The sequence below is a fragment of the Dysidea avara genome, chromosome 4 (genome assembly GCF_963678975.1).
Source record: "Dysidea avara chromosome 4, odDysAvar1.4, whole genome shotgun sequence".
NCBI classification, from domain to species: Eukaryota; Metazoa; Porifera; class Demospongiae; order Dictyoceratida; family Dysideidae; genus Dysidea; species Dysidea avara.
The window spans coordinates 14626797-14644499 of NC_089275.1; the positions used below are offsets into that span (position 1 = coordinate 14626797).

The 17703-nt window shown below is 38.2% G+C and overlaps 1 protein-coding gene across 1 annotated transcript; it reads left to right on the forward strand.

Annotated features, from left to right (window-relative positions):
- Positions 1–3877: 3877 nt before the first annotated feature.
- LOC136253136 (uncharacterized) lies at positions 3878–5245 on the forward strand. The gene is made up of 5 exons (XM_066045761.1): positions 3878–3969; positions 4071–4154; positions 4251–4463; positions 4596–4838; positions 4894–5245. The coding sequence occupies exons 3-5, from the start codon at positions 4323–4325 to the stop codon at positions 5128–5130; spliced, it is 621 nt and encodes a 206-aa protein (XP_065901833.1). The 5' UTR covers positions 3878–3969; positions 4071–4154; positions 4251–4322; the 3' UTR covers positions 5131–5245.
- Positions 5246–17703: the final 12458 nt, after the last annotated feature.

Consider the following 17703-nt stretch of genomic DNA (forward strand, 5'->3'; position numbering starts at 1 on the left):
TTTTGTGCAGTGTGTGAGGAGCAAATATTTTGGCAGACCGCAAGGAGGGTATATTCTGCAAACATCACTGAAGTGTATGCATGGAGTTATTTATATATTAACAGCTGGTGCAGTGTACTAATGCCGTATTCAATAGTCAGGGCTCAACCCAGAATATTAACCTAGAGGGGGGCGAAGTAAGTCGCTTCGGATTCTAGGGGGGTCTGGGGGCATGCTCCCCCAGGAAAATTTTGAAAATTTAGGTGTAAATATACTCAATTTTGGTGAAATTTTACTGTGATGCCATTGAATATTGACCATTGGATTATACAACTTTGGGATCAATTAAACCTTTCCATTTCTCAAGGCTTTAGGTATAAACCTAGGGGGGGCAATAGCTAACCCAGAGGGGGCCTGTGCCCCCCACCCCCCCCTAGATTAACCCCTGATAGTGAGCTGATTTTATCTGTTGCACAATTCAAGGATGTGTCTGACTGCTAGCCTTGAATCAGGCTAAATGCCAAAACTCCAAGATCAGCCAAATCTCTATTATAAGCCACATGTGAAACCATGCCCGTAGTCACCAGGCAAATGTGATTTGGACCAGGATGTGTTGTAATTTCAATGTATCTAGTCAGACCTGAAATGGAACACACATTAATTACATACCACCTAAGAATCCTAGGATTTCTTAAGTGTAACATTTCACATGCTTCACTTCAAACGAAACAGGTTAAATTTGTTCGTCTATTTTCAAGTGATTCCCAGTCCAGCTGGTCCATGAAATTACAATGGGATCACATGTATTTGTTACAGTGCGGGCTGTCCTGTGTTGGAACTACTCTAGAGTTGAAATTTCAAGGTAGACTCACTGCCAATGTACTGACACTAGTACTGTTGTAGCATGTTTAAGTGGAGGACAAATGAAATAGTAATGCTAGATTATTTATGTATACAAATTTTTCATAATGAAATTGATATCCCATTTTGATTTGTACTTCCACTTTGCAACATATTCAAGAACAAGAAGCTACCACACTTAATCTCCAACCACTGTCATTAATTAACCAAGATCTCACTAGTCTGTAATTCACCTTACTGTAGTGATTTTATTGATTCATCTGTATGTTTCCTTTGAAGTTGCACCAAGAGTTCATAATAAGGTGGAGAGTGTCTAACATTCACCAAACACCCTGCTTAATTATAAAGTAACACCTCGGCCTTATTTCAGAACAAAGGCTTTACCTTCTTCAGCAACACTAATCACCAGTTTTCTACCCCCCAGTAAAGGTGTTGATTTGATGAAGGTGAACTTTATGCAGGGTGTTTGTACAGGCCATACTGAGAGTTAGACACTCTCCCCCATACAAATCAGTATTACGAACTCTTGGTTGTACAGTATAGGTAAACAAAGATAAGTTTCTCTCCCATCTTATTCTAGGATTTCTCTTGACAAGGAAAATTCAATTATTTGTATACAGGCTCAAAATTGAGAAAATATAAAAAAAGTGAATTAATATTATACAGTCAGTTTGCTTTTGGATATTTAATGTCTCCAACCACAACAAAAATTCGATGAATCCATGCATCTCATCACTGGTCGTCTGAACATTCTGAAAGTGATACCTCACTCAATCAACCATATATTCTGTTTATTAGACTGAATAAAGTCATGATTACCTAAACAATCACTTAATTAATGTTTTATAATTATCCTATTCCATTTTCCTGAAGGTTCCACTGATAAAATGCAATTTCAGCAATGATAGCAGCTAGCCAAGCTGCAAGTTGATTCAGAAAGCATTCCATTCTGTAAAATAGACCCCATCCAGAATTCAACTCAGTACGCAGGCTGAGATATCTGACAATAGTCCACTACTCTGTTAATGAATCATTGATGTTCACACAATATAGCCTCCTTGAGGTATCTGAATGTTTGCTCCTCACACACTGCACAAAATTCCTTTAGATTCTGCTTAGACTGAGTTGATTCAGCTTGTCACCATACTTGTTTCCTTTGTAGTGTAGCTATACACATACTGATTTATGCCGATTAGAAAGGCTGGGCCTCGGACTGTACATTCTAAAGTCAAGTAAGTAAAAATAACTCACATACTAGTAAAAACAAGTCATGCATTAAGTTCCCTACTTGATATATCCGAAGATGAACACACTGAGTCAGCTATTCCCACAATTAGTACTTCGTTACTAATGACAACCAACAAGAACCCACAATCGATCCTTAAATTCGTTTTATCTTTCTCGGGGTACGTTTGATTACCTGCTGGAAGTGCCACTGATAACTTGTACAGCAATGGTAAGCTGCAAGCTTCAATCTGAGAAAGCATTCCGTTCCGCAGTTTAGTCCATAATTCCGTTCCGTTCCGTTCCGTTCCGTTCCGTAGAATAGTCCCCACCGTTTTCAGCCCCACTCCAAGAAAGATAATTTCGGTGTGATATCATTCTTAGGGGGGCTTCAGCCCCTAGCCCCCCCCTTCCACCGCCTATGACGTAACCTGAGCTAAAGGTGAAGAAGAGAAACCAAAACTGAACCCGACCCTAACCCTACGCTATAATAGACTCTATTACTTGTCGCGTATCCTAAAAGTAAATACTACTCTGGGCCATAGGCGGCGGAAAGGGGGGGGCTAGGGGGCTAAAGCCCCCCCTTGGTCTGCTGAGGGGGGCTTAGCCCCCCCTCAGAATGATATCACACCGAAATTATCTTTCTTGGAGTGGGGCTGAAAACCGCGATAAAGATCGAGATACTCTAATAGAGCAGTCACTCTAATAAAGTAGTCAGTGTGTAGCGAGCTATGAAAGGATTTTTATGTAGTTTATCAGCTAGAAATGGTAGTTGGTGAGGTGGAAAGCTCTTGTCAGTTGGTTGCGACCCTTTTTTTTTTTTTTGGTCTCACCTTACCAAACTATAGAAATAAGTCTGGGTCAGCCCAGCCCCCCCTCATATTAACTACTTCCTCCGCCGCTGCTCTGGGCAACTACTATGCGTGAAAATAAAAACCTTTCGGTTCTGTAACCACCTCCAATAATTATTAGCGAAGTCGAAAGTGTACAATGTTCTGTAACTTCTGAGAAGTCGGTTAACACGCGACAAAGGTCATCGATTTTTCTGACAAAAATACATGTTAGCTATGGGCAGACGCCAGAGGACCAAACCCTTCAGGGAGGTGTTTAGCTATAATCTCTAATTGATAAGCGCCACCCCCGATGAAATAATCAAGGTCTGGGTAGGTAGCTACGAGATGACTAATTATGTGTATGCCTCAAGCAAAAAGGAAGCCAGTCGTGGTTAGATAAATGCATGGTTACATAAACAAACAAACAAACAAACATAACAACCACGGGTCGGATTGATTACATACTGTACTGTATATCGGCAGTGGTTACACGCTATGCACATTCATTAGACCAAAAAACCACAGTTTACACTATAATTCTAAACTTAGTAGGTTTCTAGGCAATTGTGTATTTTAAATTTGTATAACATGAAATAAATTTTATAAGAAAATTCCTGTAATTTTAGTAGACAACCAGTGTATGATTGTATCTAATGTTTAGTTATTAGCTAGCATGTGTTGTGCATAATTATTATAGATCTCTAAACATACTGTATAGCTAGCTGCCATTATAGCTATATACAGTTTAACTATTAAAGGTTGATTGATAGCTAACTGCATTCCTTGCCAAGGGAGACATTGTATATAGATATAGTTAAATTATCTTTTATAATCATTCTGTAACTATACACCATACAAGTGAGTAATTTTTAAGAATATCTAAGGCAATACTACCCATAACTATATGTAATAGCTACAAGATAACTTCACAGATTATTTAAAATTATACAACTCTTGCATGGTTGGATTACAGATAGGATCATGGTGAAAATGATTCATGCAACAAGAGGTAGTTGAATTGTGTAAACTACCTTCCATTTAATAATAATTTGATTTGGTCAGTGTTTATAAGGTATGGTTCCAATAATTTGTGTATTGCCACAAGACTTAATTGTAATGCAACTTACTACATTAATTTTCATGTTTGTAATTTTGTAATTTTTAAACTTCTAGGTATTTGCAAAAATTGATCAGGAGAACACTCTCCAAAAAAGGAAAAAGAAATGTTTGAAAGGAGTTATGCATGTTGTTACCATGGTGAGAGGTTAAAAATTTATGCATGTATATAACTTATTATCAATAGTTGCTTAGAAACTAGCTGTTGACTTATTATAAAAGTGTCTATTTTTGCAGGAAATATTAAAGTTTGATAAAAGTAGCTACTTGTTGCAGAACAAATAGCAAATTTGCAAGATAGTCTTGATAATGAATCCTGGAACTCATTTCCTTCTACTGCTTGTTATTAGCATTGCAGTGGAAAGTCTCGAACACAATGATACATTATTGATTCAGAAGAAACTGTATACCACATCTGACTGCTATAAACGATTAGTCCTGGCGGACTGGGTATGTTTGTTGTATGTAGCTACATCAGCGTGAGCGTGTGTGTGTGTGTGTGTATGTGTGTGTGTGTTTGTGTGTGTGCTACATTATTGATATATGGTATGATACCTTGCATGGACACGTTAATATTTACAGGGTGGAGTAAATGTCACGAAGAATTGCAGTACAACAAATGAAACTGCAGGAATCTTTGTCAGTGAAATAATCAAAAGCTTTAGTTTAAGATGTGAATATTACACAAAAGTAAAGATTATACAACATCATTTGCAGCATCTTGTGTTTGAGAAGCAACAGATGAATTACTCACTTATGTTTCCAAAGTTAATTCATTTTTTGGAACTTTCACAGACAATAGGCAAGCTACTTCAAGATGTGGAGGTTTGTGAACACACAACACATTATAGCTATTACTATTCAATATAATTTGTTGTAGGAAATGACTTCAATTGAACAGTGTATAGAACTGAGTGCTGTAGAATATCAAAGGTTATTTTCGAATCTGTTTCATGAACACGAGGACAATATTAAGGACACTGTGATATGTGCAGCTATTGATGTGGCATTTTCTTTGCTAAAGTATGAGAATAGGGAAGATATTTATTCTACTGACCCAAGTCATCTTACTGAACTGAAAAGTTGTCCCATTGATTCAACTGTAACTCATAGTTAAAACTTGTACAATTATCAGTTTCTCTTGTAGCTATGTACATACATTATAATCTTTTCTTTCATTTTAGACACTAAAGCATATTTTTAACTGCATGGTCACAATTAATTAAAACCTAAGTGCTAATCTCAGTGAGTATATTATACTGTACTGCATGTGCATGTCTCGAAAACTTATATAATTCGATATGGAATTTGAGTGTGCATAACACTCTGTAATAAATATATGGATGATTAACAAATGGCACCGAATATTATCTTGTGTTATCAAAGATGTATGTACCTTATATGGATGATTAGTAAATGGCACCGATTATTCTTTGTGTTATTAACGAAGTAGCTACGTGTAAGTTCCGATTTTTGTCGTAGTTTTTGTGCATGAACCATGCTACGAAACTCCTGCTAGTGCGGGGTTCGCTCAGGCTTGCCCAATAAAGTAGAAATAAAGTGAGATGATCACTTGTGATAACAGTGGCTCAGTGGTTAAGGATTTGGTTGCTCAGTATGGATGTCCCTGGTTCGAACACTGGTCAGTAACGTTTTTTTCGACACCTTTTTTTTTACCCAGCGGTGACTGTTCCATTAGGGTTTATACTAATTTCACAATGCTATATGTCTGCAGGTGCCCCCGCGCATATATATTGACATATTATACTACAATTGGTTTCACGAGGTTTCAAGATAGTAGCTAGAGGGCGCTTTCTACTATCTAAAGAATGATTTCTCATGATCAGTAGTCAAAAGTTAGGGTTAGGGTTTGGGTGATACAGTGGTTATGGCTCTGACTCATTACGAAACGTCCTGGGATCGAGCTCAGACTTTTCACTTTTTTTTTTCGTTTTTACAAGTTTTAAGTTAACCACAAAAGACATTAAGCATTGTGAAATTAGTGCTACCCGGTTTTTTCCTTGTAACTCTGTAGCTAACTGTCAACGCGATTTCTTTTAAATCACAAAAGATTTGAGCTATGATAGTTAAGGGTTAAGGCCACTACTAGAAAATTCATTGTTTCCCATTTCTCGCCCACATGCAGATTCTCTTCCCGCATGGTCATTCATTATTGCTGTCAACTGAACATTTCATTCATCATTTATCCTGTGATTACATAGCAGTAACTAGTTTAGCATTCATAAAGCCCATTTAGCTAGCTTTTCACTGTTCAGGTTCTTAGTTTTAATACCTTTACTGTATTCTTACCTGTAAGTTAGTTATGAATTTCGAAAATTAGTTGAAATATCTATAATGAATAATGGATAATGAACCGCCCGCTCGCATGTATTTTTGAGGTAAATGAAATGGGAAACAAGGAATTTACTTGTAGTGGCCTAACCTATATGCATATCGATTTTTAAGGTATTCCGTTAAGTGGTTTATCCTATAGGCGTGACAACAAAGCGGCCTTTTTAATGCAAATAACCGTCCATAGCTCTATGAATATTAATCAGATTTGCACCAAACTTACCCAGTCAGTGGTACGTGATTGTGCCGCAATACGCTCTTAAGTGTACCAAAGCTCAAGACAAATGAGCGACACATTTGCCTTTTATAATGGTTTTTGTAAAGTGTGCGAAAAGAATAATCTAAGTCCCCCGAGCCTCCTAAACGAAGAAAAAAAACCAAGAAATTAGGCTTATATTTCACGATTTCGTTAAGCAATCTTGCTCAAATTTGGTATGTGGGGTCCTGAAGGTGGAGGGTGTTTGCAGTATAAAAATGATTCCAATTCGAGAAGGTTTGAGAAGGGAGCACGGAGCTACGTATGAGTGAAAACCGCGTTTTGTTTCGGTGGGGACTATTCTACGGAACGGAACGGAACGGAACGGAATGATGGACTAAACCACGGAACGGAACGCTTTCTAAAATTGAAGCTTGCAACTTACCGTTGCTGAAACTTCCCTTATAAGTTAGCAGTGGCATCTCCAGTGGGTGATTAAACATAAGATAAAAAGAATTAACGGATCGATTGTGGGTTTTTGTTGGTTGTCATTAGTAACGAAGTATTATTGTGGGATGAGCTGTATCAGTGATGTTCATCCATACGGAAGGGAACTTTATGTGAGCTGTTTTTCTTATTTAGACTTTAGAAAACAGTCTGGGCCGGTCTTTCAAGTCATAAGTCAGTGTATAAATAAAGCAAGCAGGAAGATACTGGTAACAGGAAAGAGCCAGCTGAATTAAAACTTGAAGAATTTTGTGCAGTGTGTGAGGAGCAAATATTTTGGCAGACCGCAAGGAGGGTATATTCTGCAAACATCACTGAAGTGTATGCATGGAGTTATTTATATATTAACAGCTGGTGCAGTGGACTAATGCCGTTTTCAATAGTGAGCTGATTTTATCTGTTGCACAATTCAAGGATGTGTCTGACTGCTAGCCTTGAATCAGCCAAAACTCCAAGATCAGCCAAATCTCTATTATAAGCCGCATGTGAAACCATGCCTGTAGCCACCAGGCAAATGTGATTTGGACCAGGATGTGTGTGTAATTTCAATGTATCTAGTCAGACCTGAAATGGAACACTCACATTAATTACATACCACCTAAGAATCCTAGGATTTCTTAAGTGTAACATTTCACATGCTTCACTTCAAACAAAACAGGTTAAATTTGTTCGTCTATTTTCAAGTGATTCCCAGTCCAGCTGGTCCATGAAATTACAATGGGATCACATGTATTTGTTACAGTGCGGGCTGTCCTGTGTTGGATCTACTCTAGAGTTGAGATTACAAGGTAGACTCACTGCCAATGTACTGACACTAGTACTGTTGTAGCATGTTTAAGTGGAGGACAAATGAAATAGTAATGCTAGATTATTTATGTATACAAATTTTTCATAATGAAATTGATATCCCATTTTGATTTGTACTTCCACTTTGCAACATATTCAAGAACAAGAAGCTACCACACTTAATCTCCAACCACTGTCATTAATTAACCAAGATCTCACTAGTCTGTAATTCACCCTACTGTAGTGATTTTATTGATTCATCTGTATGTTTTCTTCATTTTCCTTTGAAGTTGTACCAAGAGTTCATAATAAGGTGAAGTGTCTAACTTGAATGCATTCACCAAACACCCTGCTTAAAGTAACACCTCGGCCTTATTTCAGAACAAAGGCTTTACCTTCTTCAGCAACACTAATCAACAGTTTTCTATCCCCCAGTAAAGGTGTTGATTTGATGAAAGGTGAACTTTACGCAGGGTGTTTGTACAGGCCATACTGAGAGTTAGACACTCTCTCCCATACAAATCAGTATTACGAACTCTTGGTTGTACAGTATAGGTAAACAAAGATAAGTTTCTCTCCCATCTTATTCTAGGATTTCTATTGACAAGGAAAATTCAATTATTTGTATACAGGCTCAAAATTGAGAAAATATAAAGAAAGTGAATTAATATTATACAGTCAGTTTGCTTTTGGATATTTAATGTCTCCAACCACAACAAAAATTCGATGAATCCATGCATCTCATCACTGGTCGTCTGAACATTCTGAAAGTGATACCTCACTCAATCAACCATATAATCTGTTTATTAGACTGAATAAAGTCATGATTACCTAAACAATCAATTAATGTTTTATAATTATCCTATTCCATTTTCCTGGAGGTTCCACTGATAAAATGCAATGATAGCAGCTATCCAAGCTGCAAGTTGATTCAGAAAGCATTCCATTCTGTAAAATAGACCCCATCCAGAATTCAACTCAGTACGCAGGCTGAGATATCTGACAATAGTCCACTACTCTGTTAATGAATCATTGATGTTCACACAATATAGCCTCCTTGAGGTATCTGAATGTTTGCTCCTCACACACTGCACAAAATTCCTTTAGATTCTGCTTAGACTGAGTTGATTCAGCTTGTCACCATACTTGTTTCCTTTGTAGTGTAGCTATACACATACTGATTTAGCTATGCTGATTAGAAAGGCTGGGCCTCAGACTGTACATTCTAAAGTCAAGTGGTCATTGCTGACCCACGGCACAGTTGTTGCTCTGCTTGTCCTGTGTTTCAGAAGAAGAAATATTTTTCTTTCACCAAAAAGCTGCACAGATCGTGCTGCCACCAGAAACTGACCAATAAAATCAAACCACCAATACTTTGAGTTGATGATAGACTACTTGAACAATGTTGAGAGTGAATATCGTGGCATACGAAGAACCCTACGAACCGCTGCAACGAAAAATCACGTGATTTCAAGACATTTGTATTGTTTTCTACCAGAAGAAAGTGACAAACTTGGCTGCCACACTGGTGTTATTCATGTTACACTTAGCCTAATACATGACAATTGTTACTAGGTAGTTGATTGGAGGATATCGATTTTTCGTGTTGCGGATCCTAACTACAGGGCCTGTAAAAACAGGGCATGTGGGCACATGATTTTTTCCTACTTTTTCAAACTTCCTTGACTTCATAATTTTTTACACCAATATGGCATGGCAATAAATTTTTTATCACCTAGTAAGCATTTAATTGGCTTTATGATGTAAGTTAAAAAATGCAAATATTCTGTTCCAGTACTGAGATATGACTTTTAGACTGACGGGATGCAGTTTGTGCCCACGTGCCCTGTTTTTGCAGGCCTGGTCACATATACAAGTAAGACAACAGCAAGTAAGCAATGCACATAAATACAATGGCACCATATAAATAAATCCATCTACTACATGTAGCAATACGCAAGGACTGCAGCAGGCTAGTACTTATTAAATACATATAATGTGTGATGTAAAAGGTGCATACTTATACTACAATATATGAAAACCCTTCCCTAAGCAATGTTAAATTTCCAAGTAACCGGGGAGTGAGAGAGGAGTCAATGGTATACATTATCCACTGCCAATTTTTGAGCACATGGTGCATCTGCAAGCATTCTTATTAAGGCACAAATATTCCTATTATTGCCCACCACAATCAAACGCTGGATGCTGCTATCGTGTCCAAAATTAACTTACAGCCGCCATTTGAAGATATTTAAACTCCATTTAATGTTACAGTCAACCAAAGTTAGTGGTCTACTTTTGCTCACTGCTTTTTCCAACCTCAGTGGTGAGCCATACGAGTGGGCAGGGGCCTTGATATAGCCCTGACCACCCAATAGGTGGCTGTGTACAGCTCCATGGTATTGGATAATTACCTGTGTTGTAAATTTCCATTAATTTTAGCACGTTTTGTGCCCTGAATTAATGGGCCATAATTTAGTATAATTCATACCTACATTTTTTCCTTTAATTTATAAAACAGCCTCTTGGCCCCTACCACCCACCCCTTATTTAGAGCTTGCCTGATACAGTTTTCCTCAGTTTAAATACTATCTAAAATGACAGAAAACTTAGTTGTATAGGAAGGTAATAAATACTGAGTGAAAATTTGTATGCGTAGCTGTATATAACCATTGGCAAGCTACAACAATCTGAATGCTTAATAAAATTGGTGTTTTTCGATACTTGAAAATGGGTGATAGTTATGACTGGTATTCCCAGGCACAGTCTAAAATTAATTATTGTACTCAAATTGAATATATACAAGTCAGAATTTTAAAAAGTTTTATTTTACTGCACTATCCTTTAGTTAGTAGTTTACAGAGCATACAGCAATTAGCCAGAAGCTTTAAACAAGGGCTTCCAGGAGAAAGTACGAAGGCACAAAGGTATGGGTTTCTGGGGCTGCATGCAGTCCTAGCCACTGACAGATCTTTAGCAATAAATTAGCCAAACCTTTGAATAGATTCTACAGAAGCAATACTAACATGATGGTGGCTCAGTTGGTTTCTCAAATGATTTATTCTTCTAGAATCATTACATACTTTATAGAGTAGTAAAGTAAATTTACGCTATACAATATACTTAAACAAAGTTATTCATTTGCTTCCTGGCATATGTTATGATGTTAACATGTAGCTACTGTATACTCATACAGTAAAATGACTACAGGCACTCTATGATTTAGTTTTAGTATGACTATAGCAGCGCTGGACTATAGGCATTAATTTTATTATAAATATATGGGTGTTCAAAGCATTAAGTGTAATTTTACCACAGGAAGAATAGTTGTTATGAACCATGTTGAAAAATTCTTGCATGAACATACTCTAATAAAACAGTCAAGCAAACAACTCAAACAGCAGCCAAGATGATAAAATTACCATAAATGTGCAGGCTGTATATATATACAATACAGTTGCTGACAAGCCAAAAGTTTGTATCTACATGTATATTAGTCAAAAACACTGTTAACTAGTGAACATATTTACAAGCATAACAAGCTATATGTTTGAGCATGTACTGCAGGCCAGCACAATGTAGGTAGCCTAATAGGCTACTTATGATGTAGTAAAGTGGAAAATAATAAAATGTATTATGTACAATATTTAAAAGAGCTAAGCTATCCCCTTTATGTATACCACTAACTGCTGTTTTCTATTACTGTCGCATAAACAATTTGTGACTGAATTTGACAAAACAAGGCTTCGACGCACAAAGCTTTGTTAGGAGATATGGCGATTTTAATTAATCATTGTGTAATAACTTCCCAGCGCCTACAGCTGTGCAAACAAAATTTGCACCAATTGTTCATCTGTTCACTAGCTATCACTGAGTGGGTGTATACATTTCTGATACCAAAAATTTGCCGTTTTGAGCAGCTTTTTTCGAGCGGGTAATAATATCACAGGCGGTAGTAATAGGGTGGGAGGGTGGGGGTGGACGGTGCTCTTAATATAGGGGTATAAAATGAAGTAAGAAGACGATTGGAATCCAGAGGCCAAGTTTGGGCTCTCCATGGCCCTCCATGGCCCTCAAATTACTCCAAATTGACTGAGAACACTATTGGCGAGCTCTCTGTGAAGTCCCAGCTCACTACACACCATTATCACAAAGCCATGGCCATTTAATGGTACCAATCTCACACTCGTGGCTTTGACAGGGTCGGAAGAAAGCTGCTACAGAAACCAGACTTGTCAGTGCTGAAGGAAGTACAGTGTGAAATATGATAGTGTATTAGATCAGCAATCCATTTCTGGTAAAATCGTAAGTTTGATTTTGTGTGTGTGGAAGCCTTGTTATGTGAAATCCGGTCACATTTTATGATAAAAATTTGGGATAAAATTTCATGCAAAAACATTTTACACTAAACGAATTTATTTTATGTGAATGCTGTATTTTGCAGCACTGATAGCTAACAGTGGTAAGAAAGGTATTGCAATGTTTGGCTGTCCTAGCTGAACGTGCTATCACTTGTTGTGCACCTCTTTATGAGGCCATATAAACTTGTTTAGGCCCCTATTTGGTGATTATTAGTTTCTCATCCACCGCCCGCATCCTTCTTAAGCTACTGCATGGTAAGCCATTATTTACTCTGCGCATGCTCAGAAGAACACGTGATACCAAACTGTTATATTTTTTGTTGATGAACGCTACAATGCGCTATATATCACCAGGGTTGTTTTCCTTAGCAAATTGCTGCAGTGCCAGTTGCAATCATGCTCTATCGACTTCATCAAAGCAGGCTTTCAGTTGACCGTCGAAAAACAGTTGGCAATTACGAAAACTAGAATCAGCTGGTGAAGGAAATGTTTGTAGTAAGAAAGAAAGACAATTTGGACAAGGTCTGTACATCAGTGTGTTAATATTATAAAATAATGGCATAATGGTAATACCCTCCCGCCCGCATCATAACAATTAGAAAGGCTGGATGAGAAACTAATAATCATCTAATAGGGGCCTTATATATTAGTTTTCTTCCTCCAATACTCAAAATAGCAGTGCAGGAAGGTAGATTCTCATTAAATTAGCTGGATAGATGAATTACATACAGTAGTTAGAAAGTAGGGGTCTTGGGCTACAGGGATACAGTGTAACTTTAAAGATGCTATGAATTAGTTTTCACTAGAAATAATACTTTAGTTGCAACACACAGCATTAAGGCATCAGTAGAAAAAGAGGACAGGTGCCATTTGAAGTTTCTTTTATTTCTCATAAATAAAACAGCTTGTTTATGTACTTGAATAAATAAAATGTGAACGGATTTCATATAGCTAACAAGGCCTTCACACACACAAAATCAAACTTACGTTTTTACGAGAAATGGATTGCTGGTCTAATACACCCTACCATATACCACACTGTACTTCCTTCAGCACTGGCAAGTCTGGTTTCTGTAGCAGCTTTCTTCCGATCCTGTCAAAGCCATGAGTGGGAGATTGGCGCCATTAAATGGCCATGGCTTTGTGATAATAGCTGGGACTTCACAGAGAGCTCGCCAATAGTGTTCTCAGTCAATTTGGAGTGATTTGAGGGCCATGGAGAGCCCAAACTTGGCCTCTGGATTCCAATCGTCTTCTTACTTCATTTTATACCCCTATATTAAGCCCACTCACCACCCCCCACCCTCACACCCTATTACTACCACCCTCCCACCCTATTACTACCACCCTATTATTACCACCTGTGATCAAGACACACGATAGTGTGTCGTGCGGCCCAAGAAGCCGGCGCGCCACACCGTGAGTATATTAACAGGAAGAAAGAAAATGCAATTTGCACACCTATGTAGCTCTGTGATCCCTTATCCGATTGGAACCAAATTTGCTAGAGATATGCCGCCCAGTTAGGGGAGTCTACATACCAAATTTGAAGAAAATCGCTACAGCCATTTCTGAGATACGAGCGAACAAACTTTCGTTTTAATTTCTTCGTTTTTTTCTTCTTCATTTCGCACACTTCGCAAAATCCGCCATAAAACACAAATCCGTGCTCGGATCGGGCTGAAATTTGGCACCCTTAAAGGGCTCATTACGGCGGATTTGTGTACCAACTTTGGTAGGAATCCGATGAACATTCACGGAGTTATGACAGATTATTTGCGTAAAATAAGGTCGAAGGTCTGTCACGCCTACAGGGTAAACCCCTTGGAGGAATCAGTTGAAAATTGATATGTAGATGGAGCAACCATCGTAGGAGTGCCTTTTTGTGGTTTGAAAGGAATCGGAATAAAGACCATGGAGATATGACACAAAACCCAACCTGTGTCAAAATTACGCGATCGATTTTTATGAATAAAAAAACTATTAGTTTTCGTGTCTACCAGGCAAACCGCTTAGAGCAACGAGCTGAAAATCAGTATGTAGCTGGAATAATCATCATGGAAAGTTCTTGCAGTAGTACAGAAGAATCGGATTACAAATCACTGAGTTATGATTCGAAAGGCAACTATGTGCAGCAAATGCGAGATCGAGATACTCTAATAGAACAGTCACCCTAATAAAGCATTCAGCTGCATGTATAATTTACTCAGTTATATTACATTGCAAGTTATTCTGTAGGGAATTCAGCTACAAACAAGTCACCCTGTAGTTAGATCAGCTAGAAGAAGGTACCTAATAGAGAGTTCAGCTACAAAGAAGCTATCATGTAGAGAGTTCAGCTGAAATAAATCACCCTGTAGAGAATTCAGCTACAAACAAATTGCCCTGTAGAGAGATCAGCTAGAAGAAGTTACCTTGTAGAGAGTTCAGTTACAAAGAAACAATCATGCAAAGAGTTTAGCTGCAAACAAATCACCCAGTAAAAAGTTCCGCTATGAACAGATCACACTGTAGAGAGTTCAGTTAGAAACAAGTCAACCTGTAGATAGATCAGCTAGAAGAAGTCACTTTGTAGAGAGTTCAGCTACAAAGAAACCACCATGTAAAAGAGTTCAGCTGCAAACAAATCACCTGTATAGAGAGTTCAGCTAGGAACAAGTCACTCTGTACAGAGATCAGCTAGAAACAAGTCATCCTGTAGAGAGTTCAGCTAGAAGAAGTTACATTGTAGAGAGTTCAGCTACAAACAAATCACCCTGTAGATAGTTCAGCTAGAAATAAGTCACCCTGTAGAGAGATCAGCTAGAAACAAGTCACCCGTAGAGAGTTCAGCTAGAAGAAGTTACATTGTAGAGTTCAGCTACAAAGAAACTACCATGTAGAGAGTTCAGCAGCAAACAAATCACCATGTAGAGAATTCAGCTACAAACAAATCACCCTGTAGAAAGATCAGCTAGAAGACGTTACCTTGTAGAGAGTTCAGCTAGAAACAAATCACCCTGTAGAGGGTTCAGCTACAAACAAGTCATCCTGTAGAGAGTTCAGCTAGAAGAAGTTACATTGTAGAGAGTTCAGCTACAAACAAATCACCCTGTAGAAAGATCAGCTAGAAGAAGTTACATTGTAGAGAGTTCAGCTACAAAGAAACTACCATGTAGAGAGTTCAGCTGCAAACAAATTGCCCTGTAGAAACAAACAAATCATCCTGTAGAAAGATCAGCTAGAAGAAGCTACCTTGTAGAGAGTTCAGCTACAAACACATCACCCTGTAGAGAATTCAACTACAAACAAGTCACCCTGTAGAGAGTTCAGCTAGAAGAAGTTACATTGTAGAGAGTTCAGCTACAAAGAAACTACCATGTAGAGAGTTCAGCTGCAAACAAATTGCCCTGTAGAGAATTCAAATCACCCTGTAGAAAGATCAGCTAGAAGAAGTTACCTTGTAGAGAATTCAGCTACAAACAAATCACCCTGTAGAGAGTTCAGCTAGAAACAAGTTACACTGTAGAGAGATCAGCTAGAAACAAGTCACCCTGTAGAGTGTTCAGCTAGAAGAAGTCACATTGTAGAGAGTTCAGCTACAAAGAAACTACCATGTAGAGAGTTCAGCTGCAAACAAATTGCCTTGTAGAGAATTCAGCTACAAACAAATCACCCTGTAGAAAGATCAGCTAGAAGAAGTTACCTTGTAGAGAGTTCAGCTACAAACAAATCATCCTGTAGAGAGTTCAGTTAGAAACAAATCACCCTGTAGAGAGTTCAGCTAGAAGAAATTACATTGTAGAGAGTTCAGCTACAAAGAAACAATCATGCAAAGAGTTTAGCTGCAAACAAATCACCCAGTAAAAAGTTCCGCTATGAACAGATCACACTGTAGAGAGTTCAGTTAGAAACAAGTCATCTTGTAGAGAGATCAGCTAGAAGAAGTTACCTTGTAGAGAGTTCAGTTACAAAGAAACAATCATGCAAAGAGTTTAGCTGCAAACAAATCACCCAGTAAAAAGTTCCGCTATGAACAGATCACACTGTAGAGAGTTCAGTTAGAAACAAGTCATCCTGTAGATAGATCAGCTAGAAGAAGTCACTTTGTAGAGAGTTCAGCTACAAACAAATCACCCTGTAGATAGTTCAGCTAGAAACAAGTCACCCTGTAGAGAGATTAACTAGAAACAAGTCACCCGTGGAGAGTTCAGCTAGAAGAAGTTACATTGTAAAGAGTTCAGCTACAAAGAAACTACCATGTAGAGAGTTCAGCAGCAAACAAATCGCCCTGTAGAGAATTCAGTTACAAACAAATCACCCTGTAGAAAGATCAGCTAGAAGAAGTTACCTTGTAGAGAGTTCAGCTAGAAACAAATCACCCTGTAGAGGGTTCAGCTACAAACAAGTCACCCTGTAGAGAGTTCAGCTAGAAGAAGTTACATTGTAGAGAGTTCAGCTACAAGAAACTACCATGTAGAGAGTTCAGCAGCAAACAAATTGCCCTGTAGAGAATTCAGCTACAGACAAATCACCTTGTAGAAAGATCAGCTAGAAGAAGTTACCTTGTAGAGAGTTCAGCTACAAACAAATCACCCTGTAGAGAGTTCAGCTAGAAACAAGTCACCCTAGGCCTGTAGAGAGATCAGCTAGAAACAAGTCACCCTGTAGAGAGTTCAGCTAGAAGAAGTTACATTGTAGAGAGTTCAGCTACAAAGAAACTACCATGTAGAGAGTTCAGCTGCAAACAAATTGCCCTGTAGAGAATTCAGCTACAAACAAATCACCCTGTAGAAAGATCAGATAGAAGAAGTTATCTTGTAGAGAGTTCAGCTACAACCAAATCACCCTGTAGAGAGTTCAGTTAGAAACAAGTCACCCTGTAGAGAGTTCAGCTAGAAGAAATTACGTTGTAGAGAGTTCAGCTACAAAGAAACTACCATGTACAGAGTTCAGCTGCAAACAAATTGCCCTGTAGAGACAAACAAATCATCCTGTAGAAAGATCAGCTAGAAGAAGTTACCTTGTATAGAGTTCAGCTACAAACAAATCACCCTGAAGAGTGTTCAACTACAAACAAGTCACCCTGTAGAGAGTTCAGCTAGAAGAAGTTACATTGTATAGAGTTCAGCTACAAAGAAACTACCATGTAGAGAGTTCAGCTGCAAACAAATTGCCCTGTAGAGAATTCAGCTACAAACAAATCACCCTGTAGAAAGATCAGCTAGAAGAAGTTACCTTGTAGAGAATTCAGCTACAAACAAATCACCCTGTAGAGAGTTCAGCTAGAAACAAGTTACACTGTAGAGAGATCAGCTAGAAACAAGTCACCCTGTAGAGAGTTCAGCTAGAAGAAGTCACATTGTAGAGTGTTCAGCTACAAAGAAACTACCATGTAGAGAGTTCAGCTGCAAACAAATTGCCTCGTAGAGAATTCAGCTACAAACAAATCACCCTGTAGAAAGATCAGCTAGAAGAAGTTACCTTGTAGAGAGTTCAGCTACAAACA